Raw genomic sequence first — 27627 nt, 5'->3', positions numbered from 1 at the left:
AATTATATTTAATTAATTGAATGATTAAAATATGGAAATCATTAATTGGTTTAATTAATTAGTAAAATAAATTGTTTAATAATTAATTTCTGAATCTTTTTCTTTTTAAAATGCTTAAAATAGACCCTTATACTTATATATTAAATGTTTAATACTATATGTATAACATGAGTCAATCGAATCTCTAGAATGCCTCATTCATGAAGTCATGGTATAAAGATGGTACAAGGAAATGACCTATAAAATGATTTTTAAATGAGTGTCCTTTTCACCCACCGCTCTCTTGTGTGGTAAAGGGTTGTTAGCAGAACGTGATCGATAGGATATATCTCATTAAAAGTATAATTATATAAAGTAATAGAACCTTTTCTATTAAAATCCCACTCTAGTTCCTTTAGGAAAATGTATGCTAATCCATGAAAACGCACGTCAATCTTTAAGAGTCATTAGTGGAGCGTACGTTGTTAACCAACACACTAATTTAGGACTATAAAGTTGTTATCATGACACAACTCAAAAATTATCATTAATTCATGGTTATTCAAATCTTATTTGTGATCATCGGTATCTCAGTCACAAATTAAAGAGCATAATATGATATTAAGCATGTCATTGATAAGATTCAGTGAATCTCAAGTGATCTAGGAATTTCATATAAATTGAAATTAGTAAAGTGCATTACCTACCTTAAATGCATTCTTGATTAGATTCTGACATCCCTTTCTTAATTTCGAACTGCATTATTGGATCCCAGGCTTGAATATTAATTGGGTTAAAATATCAAGGAATAAATCAACTAATTGAAATCTTGTCTCTACTCGGAGATGTCTACAAATGGTGAACTCCCTCCTCCTCCTCCTTCATCAAACAACAACTTCACTCTACTATCAGTTCTTGCTAAGGACAAGCTTGTTGGTCCAAACTACATTGACTGTATGAGAAATCTGAAGATGATGTTTCGCTACGAGAACAAAGAGTATGTTCTCACTACTCCAATTCCAGAATTCTACAAAGAAATTCCCACCCCTGAGGAAATGGTTGATTTTGATCAGAATGTGGATGATGCCACCAAGGTCTCTTGCATTATGATTGCAACTATGGCACATGAGCTCCAGAGACTTATGAGGATTACTTTCCCTATTAGCTTAACACGACCTTGTCTCGAATGTTTGACAAAAAGGCAATACACTATCTTTACGAAGTGGTCAAATCCCTTATGGCATGAAAACTAAAAGAAGGGGAATTTGTGTGTGCTCATGTGCAGAAAATGCAGAGGCACGTGGAAAGATTGGAAAAGCTCAGCGTAAACTTCGATAAGGACCTTTCCATTGAAATGGTCCTCAATTATCTACCTAGAAGTTATGATCAGCTCATATTTACCTATCATTCGAACAATACAGAGACCACGTTGATTGAGCTTCACAATTTGTTGCAAACAGCTGAGGTGGGAATGAAGAACTCTCTTTCCAATAGTTCTGCAACTACTCCTGTCTTGGTTGTCCAACAAAGTAGAGTAAAGAAGAGAAAGGCCTCTTCCCAATCAAAATCGAAAGAGAATGTCCACTATGGAGAGTCTAGTGGATCCAAAGCAAAGCCCAAATTCAATACTCCTCATGTTGTTGATCCAAAATAGTTCATGTGCTTTAATTGTGGCCAAAAGGGCTATTAGAGAAGAAGTTGTCCCAAGTACTTACAAGAAGTGAAAGATGCCAAGGCCAAAGCAACTAGATATTTTTTTTTGGTATGTATTATATTCAAGTCAATATACTTACATTTCAAATTCTTGGGTTCTTGATATAGGATGACGTTTGCAAATCTGTTCTGATATTCAAGGACTAAAGAAAGTAAAGAGGTCGAACATGGAAGTGGAACCTTATCATGGGGAACAAGCGAATATCGATTGTTACCAGGATTGGACTTATGAGCTTATGTTTGATAGTATTATGGTTGATTTGGATAATTGTTGTTATTCTCCAGAAATGGCTCAAAACATTATCTCTTTTCATGCTTTATTTAGATAAGGATATCATTATGGTTTTTATAATAATGGTGGTACTATTTCTGTTTATTTTAATGGTGCATTTATTTTCAAAGATAATCCTTGTGATGGTGTGTATGAGACTATTTTTTGTAAGAATGAATTAGGAAATAATGTGTATAATATTGGTTCTTCTAATAGTTTAGACAATTCGTACCTATGGCATTGTCGTCTTAGGCACATTAACAAGAAACACAACACCCAACTCCAAAAGGATGGAGTGTTGAATCATTTGATATAAAACTAGACGATGAATGTGAGTCTTGTTTGATGGTTACTATGACTAAATCACCTTTCACTAGTACATGTGAAGAGGTAAAGATTTGTTGTCCCTCATCCATATGAATGTGTGTGGCCCATTCAGATTTGCCACAAAGGATACAAATCATTACTACGTTAGATTTACTGATGATTATAGTAGATATGGTTATATTTACTTGATCAAACATATATTAGAAACTTTTGAAAAGTTCAAATAGTTTAAGAATGAAGTAGAGAACCGATTGGGAAAAAAGATAGAGATGCTACAATCTGATAGAGGTGGTTAGTATCTTAGTATTGAGTTTAACGATTATATGAAAGAATGTGGAATTGTTTCACAATTGACACCTCCTATGACACCACAACTGAATGGTGTAGTTGAGAGGTGTAACTGGACCTTATTTGATAGGGTTCATTCTAGAGTTATGCCTTAGAAACAGCCGCCCACATCCTCAATCTTGTTCCAAGTAAGAAGGTTCCCAAGACACCTCATGAAATGTGCATAGGGTAACCTCCCTCGCTAGCATATATCAAAGTTTAGGGTTATGAGGTTCTCGTTGTGGGTGTCAACCATTAGAGGCTCATACAAAATTGGAGCTTGTTTTCAAAAAGACTTTTAGATTGATCTTGTTGGAATGAAAAGGTTTGTTTGCAATAACAAATCATAGGTATGTAAATCTTATGAATTTTGAATTCTACTAAGGTATAAAACTTTTTTTGTTCAATAGTATGTTGCTTCAATAGTGTTATAACATAGATCAAGGTAAGTTGCATGTACCCTTAAGAGTATAAGGGTTTTTCCACATTATTACATGTAAAAACCATCAGTGTCATGGTCCAAGGCTTAAAGAGCAAAGTACAGGGAAATGAGCCTCATAGATGGTAAAGTAAAAAATCATTATGCAAGGATTTGGGACTATTCTCAGGAGTTAATTCTTTCAAATCTAGGTAACACAATAAAATTATATGTAACTGTCAACTAGGGTGTCATACTTCCAAAGGACGTATGTCTGTTTTAAAGCCATCAAAGAAGGTTGGAAAATAGGGTATCGTAGGGTAATTAGTCTAGATGGATATTTCTTAAAAGAACCATGTTAAGGAGAGTTATTAACAGAAATTGGGAGGTATTCTAAAAACCAAGTATATCTCATTATTTGGGTAGTTGTTGACATAGAGAATAAGGACAATTGGAGATGGTTTATGAGACCAGTTACTGATGATCTTGGCTTGAAAAAGGGAGAAGGATTCACTGTTATTTCTTATCAACATAAGGTATTAAGTTACTTGTTTATGGTTTATTAAGCCACTTGTTTATTTAACACATTTTCAAAGATTGCTTGAAGCCACCAAGGAAATACTATCATATGTGGAGCACATATAGTGTGCACGACACATATATGCTAACTTCAGCAAGATATTCAGTGGAGTTGAATTTAAGAATATCTTTTGGGCAACAACTTTTTCTACTATAGAGACTAACTGTAAGAACAAAATGGATGACATTAAGCAGGTGAATCCAAGTGCTTGTGAACATCTCATATCAAGACAGCCTCACACTTGGTGCAGGGCATTCTTCAAGTCTAGGACAGCATGTAAGGCAATAAAAAATGGTATTGCACAGTGCTTCAATGCAATCATATTGGAAGCTAGAAAGAAACCCCTAATTGCAATGCTTGAGGAAGTTGGGTTATACATGATGGACAAGTTCTATAACATGTTACTTAAGGCTGAAAAATAGGATTCAAAAATTTGTCCAGCTATAATCAAGACAATGGAGAAGTTTGGATAGGACGTGCAGTTAGTTTTGTGATCTTTAAACAATTTATTTCATTAGATAAGTTTTAATTTAATTTACTAATATCATTTCATTGTAGGAATTGGAATGTAAACCTAAGTGGACCTTCAGTTTTTGAAGCTAGAAATGGATTTGAAGCATATGATGTTGATCTACAAACCAGAGTGTGAAGTTGTAGACTTTGGGAGGTGTCATATATTCCATGTGTTCATGAACAGTTAACTATCTTGTATACTTGACAAGACCATGTGTTTATTCATTAGTGAGTGGTTTATTATATAAATGTTGAAGTCCACATATTCAACAAACATATTATCTATTAATAGTAGTAACGTGTGGCCTAGAACTCCAAACACTAAGCCTTTACCCCCTTTATCTAGAAGAATGTCGGGTAGGCATAGTGTTAAAAGGAAAAGGCATTTCACTGAATCATAAGACAAATACTCCCAAATTAAGACTCCAGTTTTGTGGTAGAGGAGGACCCATATGGAGAGCAATCCAATGCAAAAACTATCTACAAAGGGTACACAACAAATTGTATTGTAAAAATGCCATGGTTGCACTAAAACCCAAGCCAAATAAAAAGATGGGTAGACCAAAGGTGAAACATGATGCCAATCATTGGACTAGAGGCGGTGTTAGAAGAAGAACTAAAGGAAGTGGTAGAACATGAAGTAGAGGAGGTGGTAAAAGAGGTAAGCATGTTGAAAATCAAGAAAAATGTGGTGAGATGGGATTTAGGTCTAAAATTATTCCTGAAACACAGTTAATAGATCTTTGGAGGCAACTAGAATACATGAGAGAATCTAGATATTCACATGTTGATAGTTAGACAGCTCTTGAAATGAAAAATAAGGAAATGTAATAAGTCTTTGATTACAAAATAGCTATTGAAATACTCTTTCATATGTCTATGGTATGCCTTTCTTTCAATGTGTATATTTATTAACTTTCAATTGTTTGTATTGTTTAAGTTTAAATTGTTTACAAGAGGTAACCAAAAATATTTCTAGTTATTTTAATTTTTTTATTTTCTACTTACAAAAATTTCGAAAAAAAAAATCAAAAATTTTGAACTTTTTTTTACATGAGATGATGATATTATTTATATCCGATAGCTCTGTTAACATGAAGTGTGATAGGAACCGAAAATAACAGTCTCATTGCAATCAATTATAAGAATTATCTTTTCATATCAGAAAGTGCTCTAAATATTTTCGAAATATGAACCAACATATGAGTCGGATAATTTTTACAATGGAAGTGTGGGATGGAAAAATGAACAGTGTTTTACAAATAATTTCCTTAGATGTCTTAAAAAGAACCTAGATTGGATAACTCTTTTTTTTTCTTGAAGTACTGAACCCTATAGTTTTTACGCCTTTTGAGGTTAGGAGGGAACTCTTGTTATATACATACAATTTATTATTATTTTGAAGTATTGAAGATATGGTGGACCTTAAAGTGAAATCCGCGCCCAATCAATATATATGTTAGAAATGGTATATCAAGAAACTTGAAGAAATTTGAAACTCAAAGCCAAATCCAAGACAAGCTCAAGTCGAAATCAAGAAAAAAGAAAATTAAATATGAAGAGTTGATCAAAACAAAGAAGATGTGTGGTATAATAAGATAAATCCCTCGATAGTTGAATCATAGGGGTAAGCTTAGATTTTTTGTCCATAATGGAGCTTACCACATTTACTAGACGTGTTTGGAAAAAAAAGAGGGGCCGGTTAAGCTAAATTTTTATAAACGAATTTTCTTGAAATTATTTTTAAAAATACATTGCTTATAATGTTTAATATTTTATTCTAAATTCTTTTTAGGTCATCTACATCTGTCCATAATGAAGTATTTTTATTTTCCTTTATTTTATTCTATTTTTTTTTTTTTTGGTCATCTCATCTTTCCATTTATTTTATAATGTTTAATCTTTTTCTTACTTGAGGGCAAGTAAGGTTAAAGCTTGGGGAGATTTGATAGATGTCATTTCATGCATCTTTTAGGGTAGTTTTTATTATCATTTTACACCATAATTTGTACATTGTCATGTCATTTGTTTATATAACATTCAGCTCATGTCTTTTATCAGAATTCTCGTACTGCTAGCATTTTTTGTTTCAATTTTAGATAGTTCGAGTGGAGCAGTACTTTGGAAGCAGTTGGATGCATATTTGGAGCCTAAATGGAGTTGGAACTTAAGGAGGATGTTGAGGAATGCTTCGAAGATGTTTTATTCAAGAAACATTCGATCGAATTGATCATACGAAGATAGATTGCTACAATCTGAAGCCTAAGGAATGTTTTTGGCAGCTTTGACCCCCTGTTCGTATTTAACCATATCTCATGACTCATAACTCCGATTGACAAGTTATAAATGTTTTGAAAACTAGACAAAATTTTGGATGACTTTTGTGTATGTGAAAAATGTCAAATCTGCGATCATATAAGCCAAAAATGCGATTGTAGAAGTGATCACATTTTTTCTGCAATCGCATAAATGCATCGAAGTTTTCCAGGCTTGAAATAAGTCATATGGAAGTCATCTGAAGAAGAAAAAACCAAATTTGTGATGGCATATATCACTTCTGCGATCGCATTTGTGTCCTGAAGTCCCGAAAACGTTGAAAATAGCATCCTGAAGATTTGATACCTTTCAGCTATTTAGTTTAGTTTAAAAGATTATTCGGTTAATGTTTCTTTTTACTAATTTTAGTTTGATTTTATCCATGTCTAGCTAAAACCTTAGTTTTCAGTTCTGCACAATGTTTTAAAACCCGGGTTTTTAGTTGACCCAGTCTGACGACCGGTTTACAGGTCAACCGGTTGAACCGTCGGGTCAACCCGGTTTATGGTCTTTTTCTATTTATATATATTTTTACTTTCCTGCATAATGCATAAATATATAAAACCAATAATTTGATGTACACAAAGTTTAAATATTGAAAAACATTAAAGAAACCGAAAATAAGTCGTTGTTTTGGTGTTCGCTACTTGTATCCACCTATCAAAACCCTATTAAAACAGGTAAATCCGGTTTTAACCGGTTCAACATAAGCGGTCAAACCGTGGTTCAAGGGAAACCCGACCGGTTCGATCCGGTCCGTATTTTTACAAAAAAAACGTTCTCAACTGACTCGTCTTTTACCCCGGGTCACGGTCCAACCGGTTGAATCGGCCGGGTCAACCCGGGTTTTAAAACATTGGTTCTGCATAGACTAGTACTTTTCATATGATTAGTTTCAGATGTGGTTTTCTTTTTGTGTTTCTATCTAGATTTTTCAGTTTTGAGCTTAATGAATGTTTGGTTTTTTATTTTTGTTAGTCTAATCACATTGCTAGTGTTTTATCATTCTAGTTAATCAGTTAATAGAATCTATAAGTGTTCTTATCAACTGGTAATAAGTAATAAGTATCAGATTGGTTCCTTGTTTGGAATTTAACCCTGATATAAACTATAAAAATCATATATTTACGCTTCCGAGCTTGTGAGAAATATTGAGTATTGCTGAAAATTTTACACACATCATAAAGTTGCTTTTTCTAATTTAATTAAGAGTTTGTTTAATTGAACAGTAAAAAGTTAGGGTGAATTCAAAAAGCTTGTTTTCATTAACTAGTTTAAGTAAAAGAGATTATAATAGAGTTTGTTAGTTTTTCTCAGTACTAGCTTAGATAGAACACATTTTGAATAATCAGATCTGAACTGATTGCATGATTAAGAAAGTCACAATAGAACTGAAATCGTTTTTATTATTGATTTTCGTTTAGTTTATTTTCACTGCAATTTTCAGTTTTTAGTTTAATTCAAAAACCCCTTTTTAATAAATTCGGTTTTGACTAGAATGTGTCTGATGTAAAAAGGCATTAACCATTAGGTTGTGTTCCTGGAAATTCGACCATGTTTCCCTGTAGTATATTATTAGTACAACCAACAGTGAAAAATTTATTTGTTTAACACACATGCGACCGCGTGTAAATAATATTCTAATAGAATTTTACACATATAAATTTTACAAGTAATATTTTATGTTAATAATTTAACATAAGAGTACTTTTTTTTTTTAAAAAAAAATCTTCTTTAGGAAATAAAAAGTGACAAAAAGTTAATAATAAATTTCAAATTTTTCATTATGTTTTTTGTTTTTTAAACCTAGAAATGTATGGCTAAAAACACATACATTTGTCTTATGAAACCACAACACATACCGAACAGGATTTAAAAAAAAAAAACAATAAAAAAATAAACAAATTGTTTGATTGTTTCCATTTTATGTGGGTTTTGTGCACCTCTTCACGTACACCAATCACATGTAGCCCATTTAAACGTAGGCGATGTTTGTTTTTTCGAAGCGAAAACATTTGAAGTCTGTGGAATACATCTGCAACTCTCTGTAGCAGAAGAGGTGGACTAAACGACTGCAATCTATAATAAGAAGTATGATTGTTTTTTAATATCTACAAGCTGCTGTAATAAACTGAAAATTAAATTAACAAACTTGAAATAGTTACCGAAATTATAATGGTTATAGTCTTACAACATTGAAATAAAATTCATACAACCAAAATATTCTTACAATAACAATTTTTGTCTTATAGTAACAATTTCATTTAAAATAATTCATTCTATATTTTATATTAATTGCTTAACAATTTAATCCCGTAATTAAGTCATATATTCATGGTTTTATGTTTTCCTCAACTGTTGTTTAATATATAAGATACATCACATATTTAGAGTAAATATAGAAGTCACTTTACTAACTTTATTTATCTACAAAACATCGAATAAAACCGATTTAAATAACTTTATTAAACATAATTATATATATATATATATATATATATATATATATATATATATATATATATATATATATATATATATTATATTATGAAACTTACCAAACGGTTTTGAAAGTATATAAAATATATTTGAATGGTTTATAATATTCTTCGTAATATTATTAAAGTAATAAACATGTTTGATAAAAATAAAACAAATATATGTTGAATAATATAACTTAAAGTAAGGTAAGAAAAGATTTAAAGATGATGGTCGAATGTTGCACCACGCAATATTTTTTTAATCGAAAGTCTTTTAAAAAACAAACAGCTGCAAGATACAAAGTGTTACACATATATTGCACAAGGCAGCAAAAAATGCTCATAATTGGTTTTTAAGAAAAAGAACCAACCCCATAGATAAACTATATATGTATAGCCCGACAGGTAAAATTAGAAAGAATACTCATCCACCATTAGTAGTTGATTTAGTGTTTTCACAAGTACCTGACAATTTGCTGGAGAAAATTTGAAATAGTTGGTGTATTAATATTAACCATTTAAACTTAAGAGTGGTATCATGGAATAAGTATTGCAAAATTTCTCCACGTCCTTATCACCAAAAAAACTTGTCCAGTCGATTCAAAATCTAGATCTAGCCCTAGCCCTATGTAACAAACACAACCTACAAGATTACAAATGAGAGTTTATATGCCAGCCTTTCCAACAAAATTATTTTAATAGGTAGGCTCTTTACAAATTTTCAAACAAAGCAGCGACCAATACCATCCTTAAAAAAAACCATTCTAACTCAAGTCGGTCACTCACAAAAATACATTATAAACATAACAACCAACATTACCTGTGTATATCAAAAGAAAGAAAATTATATTTTTAATTAAAAAAAAAAAAATCAATAAAAGCTTTGATTTTCATTGTCTTCTTCCGTTGCAGACTTGCAGTAAGTATATCCATCCATCCCTTTGCAATTCCCACATATTCATCCATAAAAACATCCAAACACACACTCTTGGCGAGGATTTCCCCCAAAAGGAGATGAAATTGCACCTCCCAACTTTGACCATCTAACCTTTGACTTATAATATAATGATGATCAAGGGAAAAACACATTTTAAACATATTTAATTATTTTTCTCATAGATGCTTAGTTTGTCGCTTCGATGGCCCTCCAGGGAAGAGCTTCATTATCCATCCTAGAACTCTTTCCACCACCTACCCAACCCAAAAAAGTCAAAAAGTCAATTACTTTTACTATTACTAATATTCTGTCACTGTTACTGTTACTGACCTCATCGCCTTCGTCAGCATAGGGAGTATGGTCAACCACGGTACGAGAAGCAGGTTTTCTTGGTGGGATATTATTATTATTATTAGCATCACCCGCACCCACCATACTCATACTCTGAGAAGTCAACAACTCTAATCTTTGTGTTTGAACTTCAAGTTTCTGGGATAATTCCTTGTTCAAATCCTTCACAAATAAATATTAAAATTTTATTATGTATACGGAAAAATACGATATCATTGTAAATAAATGTTGCTTACTTTCAACTTAGAACTTCGTGAGGATTCGGTTGATAAGGCTTGCACCAACTCTTCTTTTTCCAATGCTAACTGTATCACCATTTACAAATCAGATACCGGTGACGGTGACAGTGACAGTGTCTGTAAAAGGTGGAAAAGTGGAAGTACCTCGGAAATCAATGTTGAGATATTTTGAATCATTTTGATCTGATCTGGAGGTATGCTTGAAGACGAAACTTCAAACCCTAAATGTGCACTTTCACCATGAGTGCCTACTAAAACCGATAGGTTTGATGTAGCAGCTGTAGTACTAGTAGTAGTATCCTCTTCACTCTCATCTACTTCATCAATCAACAACATTATCACTTCTAACTTCTAACTACCAAATATGGTTAAGTTTGAGTAGTAATAACATACCAAGATCATCTGTAGAAGTTGATGCTTCCTTTCTATTGGTTGGGGGCTTTTTAATATCCACTGAATTGGTAATTACAGGAGCTTTTCGGAGCTTAGATTGCAACAACTTTTTCTCTGACAAACAACAAAACAGAATGAGTCTAGTTTTGCATTTACAATAACTCAATAATTGACATTTTGACAATTTCTTAAATTAAAAAAATCCTTTCAAGTAAAATACCTTCTTGTAGAGCTTCAATAGTGAATTGCAGATCTTGGCGATCCTTCTCCAGGCTAGATATTCTTCTCCTGAATCAAAATGTTTTATGAATTAAATTTTTCATTTTTCCAGCAAAATAAAGGTACACATAAAACACAAGATATCCCTTCATAAACCAGCACTTGTAGACGTGTAGTTATTTGTTAAATGAATATTTAGATAATAGAAATAACAGAGTATTACTTTAAATTAATAAGGTCAAACCATACTTCTGTGAGGACATTTCAGCTTCCAAGTTTTCTAGTTGTCTTTCAAGTTTTAACTCATTAGACCTCAATCTGAGTGCCTACAAAAGACACATGTTTATGAATACACTATCTGAAATAAGATATGTCATTCTTTTTTTTTTTTTTTCTAATTTAGTTAATTAAGTTTATACCTTCTCTTCTAATCCAATAACCTCAGAAGCCAATAACTTGGAACGTTCATCAGCTGCACTACATTCTAACTGAGCATTTCCATACTCTATCCTCATAGCCTCAAGCTCCACCTAATCACATAAACAAATAAAACATATTTCAATTTTCAATCACCAAATTACTCCTAATTGCATCTTATTAATTATTATTATGTAAGATACTAACCAGCTGAGCCTTAATTTCTTCCTGCAATCTCTCCATATCCAACTTTAACTGATTCACAACACCCCCCTGAAAAAGAAACAAAAAAAAGATTACATTTATCAACTTTTTTTTTCTAAATGATTATATTAAAAAATAAATAAATAAACTACCTGTTGGTTATAACTATCAGTGAGTGCTGAGTTCTCAGTGGCTAAAGACTCTGCAAGAACCCTAGAAGCCTCAAGAGCTCGTTGCAAAGAGAATTTTTCTTGTGTCAGATCTTCAATATGCTGTTCCAAAGCAGCAAAATCTTCATTCTGTTTTGCAGAATTAAAATTGCTGTTCCTTTCCATAAAAGGGTCACCAACAACAACATTAGCAACAGAAGAAGGGTTAGGGTTTATGAAACTTTGAGTAACAGGAGGAGCATCAACAGGGTGAACTTTTGAACTGAATGGATTAATTCCTTTATCTGTTTCTTCATTTGGAAGAATTGAATCCAGAAAAGATGGACGTGATCTTCTAGAAGGTAATCCTGTTGAGGCTACAGCATCATATCTGAAGGTTGTAGATACAGATTCAGAGCTGCTTTCAGATACTGGATGATCAACAACATTACTAGGGTTCCTATCAGAAACTGGAGGATATTGTAGAGATTTCACAGTTTCAAACAAAGAATCTGAAAGTTTAAAGGAGATCAAATTCATGATTTTATGAGAAGATCAGATGAAATAGTATATTAATTAATAATTTAGTTAATTACCTACCTCTGTATGTTGAGCCATTGGCTTGTTGAACATTGTGATTTGAGTTGTTAGAAGATGAAGGTATCTCAGGAGAAGACTTATTAACAGAAGCTTGTGATGTTGTATAAGGATTTGTGGAGGTAAAATCCTTCAAATGGCTATCTTTACTATTTCTAAGGGCATCTTCAAGCCTTGTATTACTGTAATGATTCAAATTGCTATGATTATTATCCTCTTCTGGATGTGGATGATCCGATTTTTTATCAGTTGAATATGTCTGGACTGGATTTGCAGAAGGTTTATTGAAAGTGTTTATAGGATTTTCATTTGTAGGATGGGATTCTGTAACATGAATGTCTTTTGTTTTGTTTTCATTGTTTCCAACATGTTCTGAACTTAAATCAGATGTAGCATCAGCAACTGAAGGTTTTACTTCATGTAAGTCTCCATTAACAGAATTACTGGATGCAGCTTTTTTAGCTGCTGCTTTCTTTTTACGAAACTCCTCAAGCTGTAAAACCACAACATGTTGATTTTGTTTAATATAAATGCAGTACAGAAATTAATTAGAAAATTGTTCATAATGGTAGGCATAAGCTTCCTATACATTGTACTTTTCATAGATGTTTCATGTTTGAATTTTCTTTTTAACATCAAATATCTTAACTTCAAGAAAATCACACCCTCGTTGGCAACTTGGCATCAATTATGATAATTTCATATCTACGTATAAACAACTTTTATACCATTCTGATACCTAAACCTCAAGTATGGACTGATTTATTACAAATTAACCTGAAATTGTGAATTACTACTGTACCATCGTGAGAACCTGGTCGATAGAAAGTCAGATTGGAAAATTGGAAAATTGGACATCCCAGATTTAAAACTTGCTGATATACATTCACAAAAAAAAAAAAAAAAGCAACACGATGCAAAAGGAAACGATAAACATACCCGTCTCTTTCCAGCTTCCAATTGCTGTTGCTTCTTTGATGAAACGCTCGAATTAGGCAACATCTGATCCGAAGCCATTCAATCAAAACTACTCCCCTTCAAGCAATCACAACCTCAATGGGTGACCAAATAGGGATCCGAATTGAGGTTTTATATACAATTTATAATCATACAAAGGATATGGGAAAATTGTTTATGATTTTGAGAAAAACAAACATAAACCCTAATTAATTTGCATACAGAGGGTCCGATCTAATCGGAGAGGGAGAGCCGCTGTGTCAATTTTGGGTATTTTGAGTCCCCGTTTCGCTTAGATCTCTCTCCCTCCTACCGATTTCTCTCTCTTTCTTTCTTTGTTTGTTTATTTTTTTCTTTTTCTCTTATTTGCTTTTAAAATTTCCGTTACTGCTACGCCTCTTTTGCTTGAAGGGCGTCCACATGACTACCGGTGAAATGTATATTAGGAGCTTTTAACAATTTTATTGTATTCAATATAAATAGTATCTTACATCAAAATTGGAATGATTCTCAATGATTTACTTGTATTAGAAACATGATATAAATATTTAGTATACGGACCAAAGAGCTGAAACTAAACAAAATACAATGGGCCTAACTACGTACAAATACAGAATAAACGTGGAAAGGAGGATGATTGTGTTTTCGATGGCAACTTTGTACCAGACGTTGAGGAATAAGATGGAACATGAAGAACATGCATGTCACTGTCAGCAATTATGTCTCACACAAAGTGAATGTTAATACTATTGTGTTTAGTTTATTGATGTTGTGTAAGGTTACCAGAAACTCAAATAGAAGATTTCTTAGCGGACATATCTCAACAACAACATCAGCACAACATACAACCATGGCTTTGGAAGTGGGAGAGAGAGAAGCTCACACGGAAGATTCCTTAGTCAGCAGATCTTAGCACCATCACGATACTCAGCTTTAGTACTAGATCGAGTAATCATGGGTTGTCGCTTAGAAGACTAGGAAATAATGTTAGTCACCCAAATAAACACAAAAGTTGGATGTAGACCGAGGTTATGTAAATTAGTATGCTAATTAAAGATGGAATGATTTAGAAACCATGATCCAGTGAATTGCGAAAAATAGCACAGAACATGTTTAAGAGGACCAAAGGTATGGAAAAGAATGTGATAAAGAATGAAGCCTTGAACGACTTAATCTAAGTATCAGTCGGTGTCAATGACAACTTGTGATTGGGCATATGAGCACGGTCAATAATGTCAATTACATACTTTTTTGATAGAGAAAGTGTAAGAACCTGAAATTTAAAGAATGTTGACTTTTAGTAAAATATTGACCAAAAGAGAAAATGATCAATTATGAGAAAGAGATATGAATATAAAGTTGTGACTTCATGAAAATGGACAGTAAGAATTTAAGTCACTCAGAGTAGATTAAATGAGTAAGTTTAAGAGAAAGAATGCATGAGAATATGCATTTTTGCCAAAAAGGCAAAAAGAGAAATTTTATGTTTGGGACAACTTTATGACTTAATAGATTAAGACCCGTATTAAGTCAGTGACATATGACTTAACTGAGTTGTAGAGTATATTCCCACATTTGCGTAGATATAAAGATTATAAAAATGGGTTAGATATGAAGAAGTTATACGCGTTAGAAGCTGAGACAAAGTTGTCCCAAAGTTGGAATGGAATCGGCCAAGGAGTTTCTGTCAAGCAGCTACCGCGGCGCGGTGGATAGATGAACATGACGCGGCAGAACTCCGTCGTTAGAAAGAATAGCAATGTACTTTGTCTCGCGATACAGTATATGGGTGTCACGACGCGGTGGTCAAAGTAGGATGCTAATGGACCAAGTGGTAAGCAGATCGCCACAGCGTGAAAAGCTAATGCTTGCCATGAACCAAAGTCAATTAGTCACTGTGGCATGGTAAACATAGTGTCAAGGCGCGGTTACACATCAGATTAAAGGTTGTTAAGCCCTTCATTCTCGTTTATTTATCACCCCTAAACCCTCCCAAGTGAAGCTTTGACGATTTGGAGAAGGAAGAAGGGGCAAGAGGTGGTCTAGGGTATTTATTGTAATGTCCCAAAAACCATGGTAAAAATATTATTTTAAAAGGACATTTTCGTAAATTCCATAAAGTAACCACTCATTATTCCAAAACAAAACCATAAAAATCAGAGTATCAATATCATCTCTTAAAAGATAAATTAGCAGGATGATGTGTACGATCACGCCTTCACCTTGCTAGATCATCTAAAGTACCTGAAACATTTAAATCCACAACTGTAAGCCAAAGCTTTGTGAGTTCACTCAAAATACCCCATATAACAATACACATACAATGCATGCACACATAAGCCTACAATCTGCCTAGACCGCCTCGTAAGGCCTACAAGATGCGTGGAGAGCTCTACTGAGCCTAAAGTCTAACTGGACCACCTCGCAAGGCCTACAATATAGTTGGATCGCTCCCTTGGATCTACAGTATGATTAGACCGCCTCGCAAGGCCTACAATACTCATGGACCTCCCCGGTATCTTGGCCTATAGTACAAAGCAGGATTGCCTTAACCCAACCACAATATGTCGACATATGCAAACAAATAAATAATAACCAGCAAACACAGGTAATCATACAGATCTACCAATCTAACATGTCATTACAACATCCTACACATAAGGATACATACAACAATACAAAGTATAGTGAGAAAACTGACATTGCAATCTAGCAGATAAATAGTACAACTCTCTCCATCCAATAACTGGTACTACGAGCATCATATACAACAATCAGATACCACTCCATAATCTATAGCCCCCAAACCCTCAAGTTGACCAAAAGTCAACTTGGTTAAAAACTCAAAGGTCAACGGTCAATTCAACGATTAAAAGATTACAAGTCGGTCACAACGTCGTGGCCAAGCATTTGTCATGCTGTGGTGACCTCACAACAAAATAGTCGCGAAAACCACCTAATGCTATGTCATGGGAACTAATGTGACATCCCTAATTTCTCGGCTAGAAAAGACCGATTTGTTTATGCTTTGTTTTTAAAATCAGAGTAATCTTTTAAAGAAAACAGTTGCGGAATTTGTTCCCAAAACAAAATATGATAAAAATTATCAAAGCATTTCTTTAAAGAAATGTATTTTCATTATATAACAAAATCTCGGGATGTCATGTTCCGATACAGACACATAAGCATAAACAGAACTTACATTATTTACACTAAAGATTTTACATCTCCTTTAATCTCTCCGTGAAATATATCTTCGTATCGATACCTGTGATACAAAGAAAACTGAGTGGGTCAGGCTTGGGAGTCTGGTGAGCATATAGGGTTTTCAACTCACAATAATATAATTATTATATTCAACCATCAAACAATCAACCCAATTACCCATCCCCATTATCTTCTTTATTTCTTAGGATTTTAACCTAAGAATTCAACTACCCGTCATTCATTCATTCCTAAGGATTGACCTAAGGAATTAGCACAAAATATATTGCTACATAAGGTGCATCTACCAACATCATCCTTTAAGCGCCTCTGCCAGGATTACATCATACACTATGAGGCGCAACTGCCAGGTTTATGACATTCTCTTTTAGGTACATTTGCCGACATTATCCTATAAGCGCATCTGCCAGGATTATCCCATAAGTGCATCTGCTAGTATTATGACATTCTCTATTTGGCGCATCTGCCGACATTATCCTATAAGCGCATCTTCCAGGATTACGACATTCACTACTTGGTACATCTACCGATATTATTCTTAAGCGCATCTTTCATACCTCATCATTTTTTCACATACCAACTATCTCATCTACCCATGTTCTACCCAACATATTTGTAGATATAAAATACATATACAGTTTAACTCATTTAAAAACTATATAAAACATCCATTCCACACTCATCTCAAATAAACAACAATATATAAACACATAGCACGTATTTTATAACAAATACTTCATATTTATGTGTTAGAAGAAAGTAACTACACATTCACCCAAACATATACTTAATACATTCAAACAATACTTGTATTATACTCGTGTTTATGAAAGGGACTATACACCCACACATATAAACAACTTTATATTATACGCATAGCACGTATTTCATAGCAAATCCTTAATATTTATGCGTTAGAAAAAATTAAACACTCATTTGATCAGAAGATGATCGGACAGCACTACGGCTTGTAGAAGTAGTATTCTTCGGTAGATCTAGAAGATTTTTACAAAACCCGGACTCCTCGCGGGCAGAGCTTCGGCTTGGGAATTTCACTTCTCGGGATCTTCGGGGCCTCGGGACTTGCTTCGGGGCTTGGGAATGATATTGGGGCTTCAAGATAATTCTTGCACAAAAAACGATGCAAAAACACGAGATAAAGGGAAGAAATGAGCAAAGAAGTCGGTTGCCCTCGACACCCTTTTATAGGGGGCTGGAAACCCATTTACGCTAGGCGTAACTTTACATTACGCTGGGCATAATATGGATCAGATCGCTGACTCCCCCCATGGATAATATCGGTTAATTTATAATTAAAATAAATATCGAAATTATTTAATAAACTTCAAAAATTCATATCTTCCTCATACGAACTCCGTTTTCGACGTTATTTATATCCCCGCGTAGGTGAGACTACGCTCTACAACTTTCGTTTCGACTCCGTCGGCTAATTTTGAATTTATTTTTTTATTATTTATTTTTAGGAGGCCGGGACAGGAAAACTCCGTTATAAAATCATAACTTCTTTATCCGATGTCCGTTTTCGCCTATCTTTTCATCGTTTCACTACAATTAACGAGATCTTCGATTCTCTTTTAGATTGTTTCAGCTAAAAACCGCTCGATCTCAAATCGAGTATTCGGGCTGCATATCGCTAAGTCAAAACTTAGAAAAATCATAACTTCCTCATACGAAGTCAGATTTGGACGTTCTTTTTATGCACGCTCTTGGTTTAACAAACTCTACGACTTTCGTTTAGATTGCTAAGGCTAAATATCACTCTAACGTAAATTCACTTTTTACATCATTCAGCGTCGTGCCGGTTCTGCCGCGAAACTTCGATAGGTCATAACTTCTTCGTTATAACTCGGATTTCGGTGTTCTTCATATGCATGGAAACCTTGTAACATATACTATAACTTAGTTAAGATTATTCATCCTAAATAATATTTCATCAAAAATTCATTTTTGACGCTTATCGTCTCTAAATTGACTATCCCGGATCTACGGGCGTTACAGCTAACCATCCACGTCTTGGGAACTATTCTGGCCAACTTAATGCATTAATCTTTTAATCCTTCAAGCTACCTATTCATACTTTCTAGAAGGCTTTCTCACACCCAATAGATCATAAATATCGATGTTTTTATAGACATGCATGTCTTGAACTCTAACTAGGTCAAAAAAATGAAAAATGATGTCAAAACCTCATGCAAGGATTTAAACTTAAACATGTTGGGTTTTATGTATTATAACACTCATATGGTGCACATACAACCCAAATAGATTTGAATCTAAGTTTTCTCTAATTATACATGCAATAAAATTTCCAAAGCATGAAGCCTACAACTAACATACAATTTTGACATATAATACATAAAATTAAGTTAGAAGATTACCTCTTGTTGTAGCTTGTTGAATTTGGCCTTTCAAGAGCTTAGCACCCCATGTGTTGTGCCTCAAATAAGTCACAAACATCATGAAAAATTGGAAGACAAATGAGAGAGAAGCTAGGCACCAAAAATTGTCCATACTATTGCAATATCACTCTTAGGTTCGATTTTGGCTAAAGGGGTTACACATATATAGTATAGAATTCCAAGAGTAATATATAACCCTAGTTCTTGCACTTAGGCTTATGATCCATAACTTATATGGACTAATAATTTATGGACTATCACATAAGCTTAGCCCATTACAAATTAATCATGGATCATTAGCCCAAACCATATGTCTCACTGATTTACATAATCAGTCCCCGTTAACTTAATTAGTCTCTTTTGATCACTAAATTAATTCCAAATCAATTATTGATCAATACTAATTAAATAATATGATTTCTAAATTAATATATTATACTTATAATATATTAATAAATCGCAAGTAACCTCTTACTTAGATTTCCATCCTATCAAATTATCCTGATGAAGGCAACCCGAAATGGACCATGCTACTCTCGGGTCAAGTACATACTAATTATAGTTATGGGCTTAGACACCTAATCCAACAAAACATCCTTTAGATTTGGGATGTATAACCACAAGAGGACCGCAAGGTTCCATAAAGTTACCAACTTTATGGAATCCAACCATACCAACCGACCTAAACATGAAGAACAAAACATAAACACCTAGATCTAGAAGCATAGTACATAAAAATTGGAACTTAAAAAATTAAAATGGTCCAAAATATGTGTAAGAATGTGGAGGATGAGCCTGTTTGTTGGATCTACACTCAATAAACACCTTATTCTCCTTTAAAACATTCAATAAACACCTTCTAAAACTCAAAAATAGAGGTGATGGAGGTTGAGGGTGTGCAAACCTAGCCATCACATCCCTTAAATAAGGCTTAAGGCCCAGAAAATTAGGGTTTTGCATACAAGTGACTGCCACGTCATGACCAAGATCTTGCCATGTCGTGGCACTCAAATGAAATGTACGTTTCATCTAGTGTCGTCATGTCATGGTGCTATCATTACCACGTTGTGGCTACCATAAAATCTTGTATTTTTAAGCCTTAAATGCCTACAACCACAAAATTAGGTATACCTAGAACTTGGTGTTACAATTCTCCCCCACTTGAACTAAATTTCATCCTCAAAATTCTTAGCTGAAAACAGATCCGATTAGTGCTCGTGTATTCCCGTCTCGGGCTTCCAAGTCCACTTTGAGCTTTTATAGTGTCGTCATTGTACCTTGACCAAGGAAACCACCTTATTGCACAAGGCCTTCGTCTTCTCATCAAGAATTGTCATTGGTTTCTCCATATAGTCCAGACACTAGTTGATCTAGATGTCATCCAATGAGATCACCGTTGTATCATCTACTAAGCACATACACTCCATCAATAATGAAAATTTTTGAGATGTCCATCATATCTCTTTATAGTCCCTATTAGTGTACTGGTTAACCACACACACTCCACTAACAACATATAAAACATGATGTGCATTTTCATGGATTAGCATACTTTTCACATTTTTTCTAAAGTAACTAGAGTAAGATTTTTGTTAAAGAATGTTCTAGTACTTTTTTATCATTATACCTTTAATCAAATTATGTCCTATTAAATATGTTCGGCTAAAGACCATCCACCACACAAGGTAGCGGTGGGAAAGAGTGGACCCCCAATGGCGGTCATTTTATAAGTCACTTCTTTATACCCACATTATAGTATGGCTTCGTGAATGAGGCGTACTATTGATTTGATTGACTTTTCTTATACATATAGTAATTAACTTATATATATATATATATATATATATATATATATATATATATATACACACACACACACACACAAGGTGTATTATAAAACTTTTCAAAATATGAGATTTAAATATTAATTATTTAAATTTAAATCTTTTAATTAATTAATATTAAACCAGTTATGATTTATCTTTATCTTTTAATTAAACAAATAATTAAATTCATTAAATCATTATGGATTAAATAATTATTTACTATTAACCAATTAATAAAATAAGGTTTGGGTTATTAGCTTTTAATTATTCAATTTTTAAGGCTTTTAAAATAACAATTGAGGAAACAAAATAAACCCTAAAACGGCTCCTTAATTTTTGAAAAAGGCTAAGGATGCTAGGGTTTCAAGATCCCTAGCAAATTTCGAAAATCCTAAGGGTGGAGGCTAGGGTTTCAAGAACCCTAGCAATTTTCGAAAAATGCCTCATAATCTTACGCCTTATATATACCAATATGACAGAAGAAAAGAGGAACAAGAACAACAATAGCATATGTGTATCATATGTTAGGCTTTCAATATCAACTTGAGATTTGATTCAAATATTTGCGATCAATGAGACATAACGATTTCAATACTTGATATGCATCAATAAAGTTTTGGCCCAAATGGCATAGAAGACATACAATTTCTGATTAACATTTTGGTAGATTTCAGGCTTATAGCCTTGTCTAACCATTTGTCAATACCATAGAATATAGGTCATTCTCTTACGAAGTCATGCTCTACATGGTCAGAGGCTACATACCAGTCTTATCTAACATTCTGCCAATGTCATAGAATAGAAGTCATTCTCTTACGAGACATGTTCTACATGGCCAGAAGCTACATGCCAGTACCACCGTGAATCTAAGACCTTTCACTGATCACATGGTCAAATGTATAACTTTGCTACAAATATAGCATGAAATAACAACACGAGATGATTGATGGGTTTAATACAAACAATCCTATGTGTGCATGCAACCCTAGTATTGGATCTATGTTTTCACTATTAGTTATACAACTTTATGAACACAAAAAGAAACCTGGCATGCTACTGTAATTTTCGAAATTCATATATAAAACTATGATACATACCTTTTGTTGTTATATAGCAATAACAACTTGTTCCTTGAATTTCCTTAGCTCTTGAAAGCAAGTACCACAAGTGTAGTACCTCTAATGGAGTCACAAACACCATATGCAACTTGGATGAAGAGGAGAAGAAAAGGAGGCACCAAAAACGGCTGGAAACCCTAATGGAAGTGTTGTGTACGTTTTTGGGGCCTAAGGGGTCCTTTATATACTAGTGTGGGCTTCTAGGGTTTCAGTCAAAACCCTAATGGACAGCTTAAACTCTAAGCAGCCCATGGAACCTTCTGGACAAGGCTATGGATGAAAATATGATGGGCTTCCATCATAATTTCGTTCACCCCTTACTCCTTTAGCATTCCTTAGCCCAATAACTCAATTATCCAATAACTGCAGTCCAGTCCCCTAAGTTTAATTAATCTCTTTTAGCCACAAAATTAATTAACAATTAATTCTTGACTAATATTAATTAAACAATATGATTTCTCCTTTAATATATTATTCTCATAATATATTAATAAATCATATTTAAACCTTTCTCTCCTTAAATCATCCTACATATTTCTATGGTGAAGGCAACCCAAAAGGACCATGCTCATAATCGGGTCAAGTACATACCAAAATAGTTATGGACTTAGACACTAATCCAACAGTCTCCCACTTGGATAAGTCTAATAACTATTTTCCGTATGACTTCAGAACCTGATCAGCAATCGTAGCTTTCAAAAGCCGCTGTCAACTCTGATCTTATCAGATAACGTGTCCTTTAGATAAGGGATTATATATTCCTCCATTCTCAAGATATCGTATAGACATAAGACATGAATTTCAATCATTCTCTCTATACTGTTTCCCGACTTCCGATTCATGACGACTGATAACAGACTACAATTGAACACATCAACTTAGTCCCGGCTTGGCCAAGCGCTTCGGTGTCATCACTAAATCATCGAGAGGCCCATAGATATCGCTTTTATTCCACTTTGGGTAAAAGGAATGGATAAACTTTGACTCAAATGCTCGCTTGTATTTACTGATCGAATCACACACAACAATAAGTTTTATAACACCAAGTTACTGGTGCGTTTACTTATTATCAATGTGTAACGGATTAACAAATAACAACTCACACGTCTCGGTTTCAAGAATATACAATATTATCGTCTCACTAATCACTCGTGATAAAACTGTGAAGTGATCCAAGTGAGCGTGGGTTTAATCCAATACTTTAATCTTATCAAAGCATTCACGAACTCTGCAGCAAACTTGTGCCATGTCTAAACACTTCAGACAATCTACAAACAGATTCATGACAGTCTTTATTCATACCTACTCCCAACGTATGACCAACTGTGGATGTTTGAATAACCTAGTTATTCTGGAAGTCAAAACATGCAAATTGAAACATGACAACAATACTTAATCCTATATGGCCTCAAACTTGTGAGAGTAAATAAAACCCTTCTATTTATCCACCATATTGATTACTTATTATTTATCATTTAATGTTTCGGATAATCAACTCATTACTTGAATTATACCAACAATTGTCCCATGCTCTAAACATGCACACTTTGTTTCCTATGGTCCATGCTTTGCGAAATAGATCACCTGAAAACTTTTCCAATGATGCTCATTTCACAATTCCTTAATCCTAATTATTAGTGTAAGAACACAAGGTTCTTGCCACTACTAGAATATGCTAGATTCTAACATTTTATGCAACGATCCCTTTGCAAAATCATAGCACAAAAGTCACCAAGACGTAGCTAATGAAATTACAAAGTACTTTCTTAGAAATTGTTACAAGACAATTCCATAGATGTGAAGTCTCACATTCAAAGTACATTCCTTTGAACATCCTTCTTGCATAAAAGTTTCTAATCTAGGCATAGACTCTCAATATCCAACTCCCAATATGGAAACATTTTCACATTTGCCATATGACAACTCATTCTTAATAGAATCTTATCTATTCATAATAATGTCGATATGGTCCATCCAATACCATACTTCCAACTACTTACAAGCGATCAACCCTCAGCGAACTTTGGATCGTCCTTTGATAGTTGTTAAATTCTTTCAGTCAAAAACAATTCTATTCCTTTTTCCCTCTTAATGCGCTAGACATTTGGAAAATTTTAGAATGGTAAAATACTATAGCATTTACAATCGATCCTATACCCGAAGCGTATGGGACACGATGCATAATGTCTTACATAAAGATATGATACTTTACCAATCTTTTGCCATAATATTTTATGTGTCATGTTCTCACAATTCGAACTATGAAGAGGGATGCCGTAATCATAATCGAATTTTAAGAACACACAATGTATCCTTTGACTGAAAATATTAAAATTTCTTAATCTAAGCTTTAGATATTGAAACGGAGTATAATATTCTCTCCCTTAATTATAGCAAAACAACTTTTCAACCCATGCAACTTTGCAAATGGAATCTTTGTTTTTCTATAATTAATATTGCTAACTTGCAATACTCGCCATAACAATCATACAAGCATAACACTTATGCTCCCACTATCATGATGATTATCATATAAGCATAACATTTATGCTCCCACTAGCTTTGACATGAACTTCCAGAAAACAATGCCTATTGAATCTCTGAAATTCATATTTCTAATACCAGATGCTTCGATAAGCCTTTATCTAAGCTTCTTAACCTTATACACCTTTGCCTTAGATAGCTCATATGTGTGTTTAAACAATTCATAACTTATGTTACTAAGTTCCAAATGTTGAAACTAATTGCCAAATCTCACAATTCGAACTATGGAAAGGGATGCCGTAACCATAATCGAATTTGAGAATACAATTTTCACTATTGCTATCTTCTTAAAATCTCTCTTAGTGAAAGCATTTCCTCACAATCATTTTCATGAAGGAGGGAATCTTGTGACACTTAGATTTTATGGTGTATGAGTTCCTATCCATGTGAATTTGCCAAAACCAAGGTTTGCAACAAATCCAAACTCATATGGACTGAACTTTCTTAATCTTGATTTCTTGCCCTATGGTAACACGAGTGCCCACCATGCCTTCCAAGTAGTTTAGTAACTTGTCCTTACATATCAATTTACTTTCCATCGACTAAGGCTCTAGTGTGTATTCAAATGAGAACTCATAGAACTCATATACACAATTAACTCAATTGGAATGGCACAGAAACAAAACAATATCAGCACGATAGGTTGTAAACCTCAAGTCGTGTGCTAGTGATGATCGATAAGGTTTATTCTTGATTTGTTCTTGAAACTTTTCAAGACCATTAAGACTCCCACTGACTTCTTGACATATAAGATTCTCTTGTCAAGAAACATTTCTTGACAAACAAATATTCAAGAGTTAGTGAAGCATTTATCAAGACAAAACACTTCACACAATTGGTCCTAGTTGGTCTTTGTCTTATCCAAGACAGCACAACTTACCAATTTCAAATGTGCAAGAATAAGAAAACTTTTCCAAATTCCACATTTGATGAGTGTTATAAACCTACTTAAGACTTTTCACTCAATGTCACAATCTTGACTTTAAGACTTGATATTGGAACGAAGTATGATTGGCTTCTTGATTTAACCATTTCTACAATACTTGATTCCTCTTCTTAGACATGCAATTGCACTAAGACTCACTTAGAGGATCTATTGAGACATGGTTCTTAATCTTTAAGACTTATCATAAAACACAATAAAAGGTACTCTCCCTTCTTTCTAGAAGAGAGAAACTTTTATCTTTCTGCCTACTTGATTCTTCTTTATTCGTTCTACTATTCATTGAAACTCTTTCAATCAATCTTAGAATTACACTTAATCTTATAAGTATAATCACATTTACTAAACTTTAGTAAATCATGATGAATATCTTTGTCACTCTTGTGGTGGACTTGATCAATGCACAACCTAGTGTACTTGATCTCCTAGTCTTTCAACTGACACTTTGCCAAAGAATTAGTCTAAGTTTCCCAAATGTGAAAGTTTTCCATTCATCATACAATACACATTGCATGATTCCAAGTTTCTGTCCAATTGAAACTTGGGCGATGAGAAAGTCTCCCTATTTGGTACACTTTTGACATTTCCATAATTAAGAATCAAATCCATTTTGCTAATAATAGAAGTACATGAACATCAATTTTTCATATATTTCATTGTAAGGATAAATAAATAAGACAAAATCAAAATTTATTTTATTGCGGAAAAAACTTGTCCTTACAATGCAATTCAACTGAAAAACTATGTTAACAATCTATTCTAACTCCAAGTTGCAGCTCAAGAATCCATTCTTCAAGTAATGCGATCGAAATCCATTTCTTCATGATCAGATTCAGCTCACTTCTTTTCTCAAGCTTCCTTTCTTTTCTTCGATCCTACAAAACATCAAAATGTAATCTTATCACATCATGTATTAAGAATCTAGAATAGGAACTTAAAAGAGTTAGTTAATGGATTTTACCTGAAGCAGAGCCATACGTCTTGACTCTCCCATCTCTTAGATCTCTCAGGTAATTAGGGCAGCTTCGTCTCCAATGCCCCTTCTCTTGGCAATAAAAGCAAATAGACTCCTTTGGCACAACACATCGGACAATCACAGACTTAGTTCTTTCTGGACTTCCAATGTTGCCAGTGTCCATTGAAGTTTGGGGGTTTGATTCACTAGACAAATTTGCTTGACCAGCACGCCAAATCATTACTGATTCAGCAGCTATAAGCAAATAGGTGAGATCAATTAGGGTCACGTCGTGGTCCATCATATAGTACTCTCTAACGAACTCACTATATGATTCAGGAAGTGACTGAAGAACCCAGTCAACAGCCAACTCACTTGAAATCTCGACACCCAACATGTTTAACCTATCAATGTATGACTTCATCTCTAAGACGTGCGCACACACAGGTTTCCCATCTTCGTGTTTACTTGCCAAAAGGGCTTGAGTGAGCTTGAACTTTTCAAGCCTTTGAACTTGTGGGTCAGGGAGAATAATTGGAGGAGGTGGAGGAAGTGAAGCATGACTCTCATTTCCTTGATCGTATCTCGGAACGTCATCTTCATTTGGAAAGCTTGTTCCAAAGGATTTGGGAAGACCATTGTAAGATTCAGACATCTACAAAACGGGAGAAAATTCAAGTTGAGTTGATTAGAATTCTTGATGCAACACCCAAATGAAACATCAAGCTAGGATCCAACACAATACTCTACAACCTAGAAGAGGGATGCCGTAATCTAGTTGCAGAATATCTGAAGGTAGGTAAATGACGATTTACCAATTTCCACCATGAAAAACGAAAAAGAAGTTTAAGTTTTAAATGAATTGAAACTCCTAGATCTTTTGAGATTCATTGAACTTTTCAATGGCATGTTTAATCTCGATTATGCCCTACTATTTGTGACTGGGATGCCGAGGATCACAAACAAGGTGTAAATAACCATACGAATCACATGGTGCACCCAATGTTACTATCACCTAATCAATATGCCGGTTAGCCACACACGCTCCATTGATCTATGACAAACATCGAGTCACCCTTCGCTACCAATGTCATCCCCAAATTAGTGTGTCGGTTAACCACGCACGCTCCACTAACGTTTGACAAGGGTACGAAGTGTAATTCCATGGGTTAGCATACAATTTCACATTTTGCCTAAAGTAACTATGAT

General features: G+C 33.9%; 1 protein-coding gene across 2 annotated transcripts; it reads right to left on the bottom strand.

Moving 5' to 3' along the window:
• Positions 1 to 9582: 9582 nt before the first annotated feature.
• On the bottom strand, positions 9583 to 13784 carry BLI (protein BLISTER). Of its 2 annotated transcripts, none has more exons than XM_078996035.1 (12): positions 13370 to 13784; positions 12434 to 12923; positions 11837 to 12345; positions 11688 to 11753; positions 11483 to 11593; positions 11313 to 11389; positions 11065 to 11132; positions 10845 to 10958; positions 10596 to 10768; positions 10449 to 10517; positions 10192 to 10374; positions 9583 to 10115 (listed from the first exon to the last, which is right to left on the bottom strand). In XM_078996035.1, exons 1-12 carry the CDS (start codon positions 13445 to 13447, stop codon positions 10038 to 10040), a joined length of 2016 nt encoding a protein of 671 aa, XP_078852161.1. In that variant the 5' UTR covers positions 13448 to 13784; the 3' UTR covers positions 9583 to 10037. The 2 variants fall into 2 exon arrangements, with proteins under 2 accessions (XP_078852161.1, XP_078852162.1); XM_078996036.1 differs by having other exon boundaries at positions 10596 to 10765; positions 13370 to 13782.
• Positions 13785 to 27627: the final 13843 nt, after the last annotated feature.

Source organism: Lactuca saligna, chromosome 5, assembly GCF_052625555.1.
Source record: "Lactuca saligna cultivar CGN05327 chromosome 5, ASM5262555v1, whole genome shotgun sequence".
Classification (NCBI taxonomy): domain Eukaryota; kingdom Viridiplantae; phylum Streptophyta; class Magnoliopsida; order Asterales; family Asteraceae; genus Lactuca; species Lactuca saligna.
The sequence above is the reverse complement of the archived record's forward strand: the minus strand, read 5'-3'. Positions and strand labels throughout refer to the sequence as shown.

What these genes read in the sequence shown, in the direction of transcription:
- BLI (XM_078996035.1), bottom strand. Translation starts at nt 13,447, where the DNA reads ATGGCTTCGGATCAGATGTTGCCTAATTCGAGCGTTTCATCAAAGAAG. An exon ending in TGGAAGCTGGAAAGAGACGG is followed by an intron (nt 12,924 to 13,369) that starts GTATGTTTATCG and finishes GTGGTTTTACAG; the next exon opens with CTTGAGGAGTTTCGTAAAAA. An exon ending in AACTTCTACAGATGATCTTG is followed by an intron (nt 10,769 to 10,844) that starts GTATGTTATTAC and finishes TGATTGATGAAG; the next exon opens with TAGATGAGAGTGAAGAGGAT.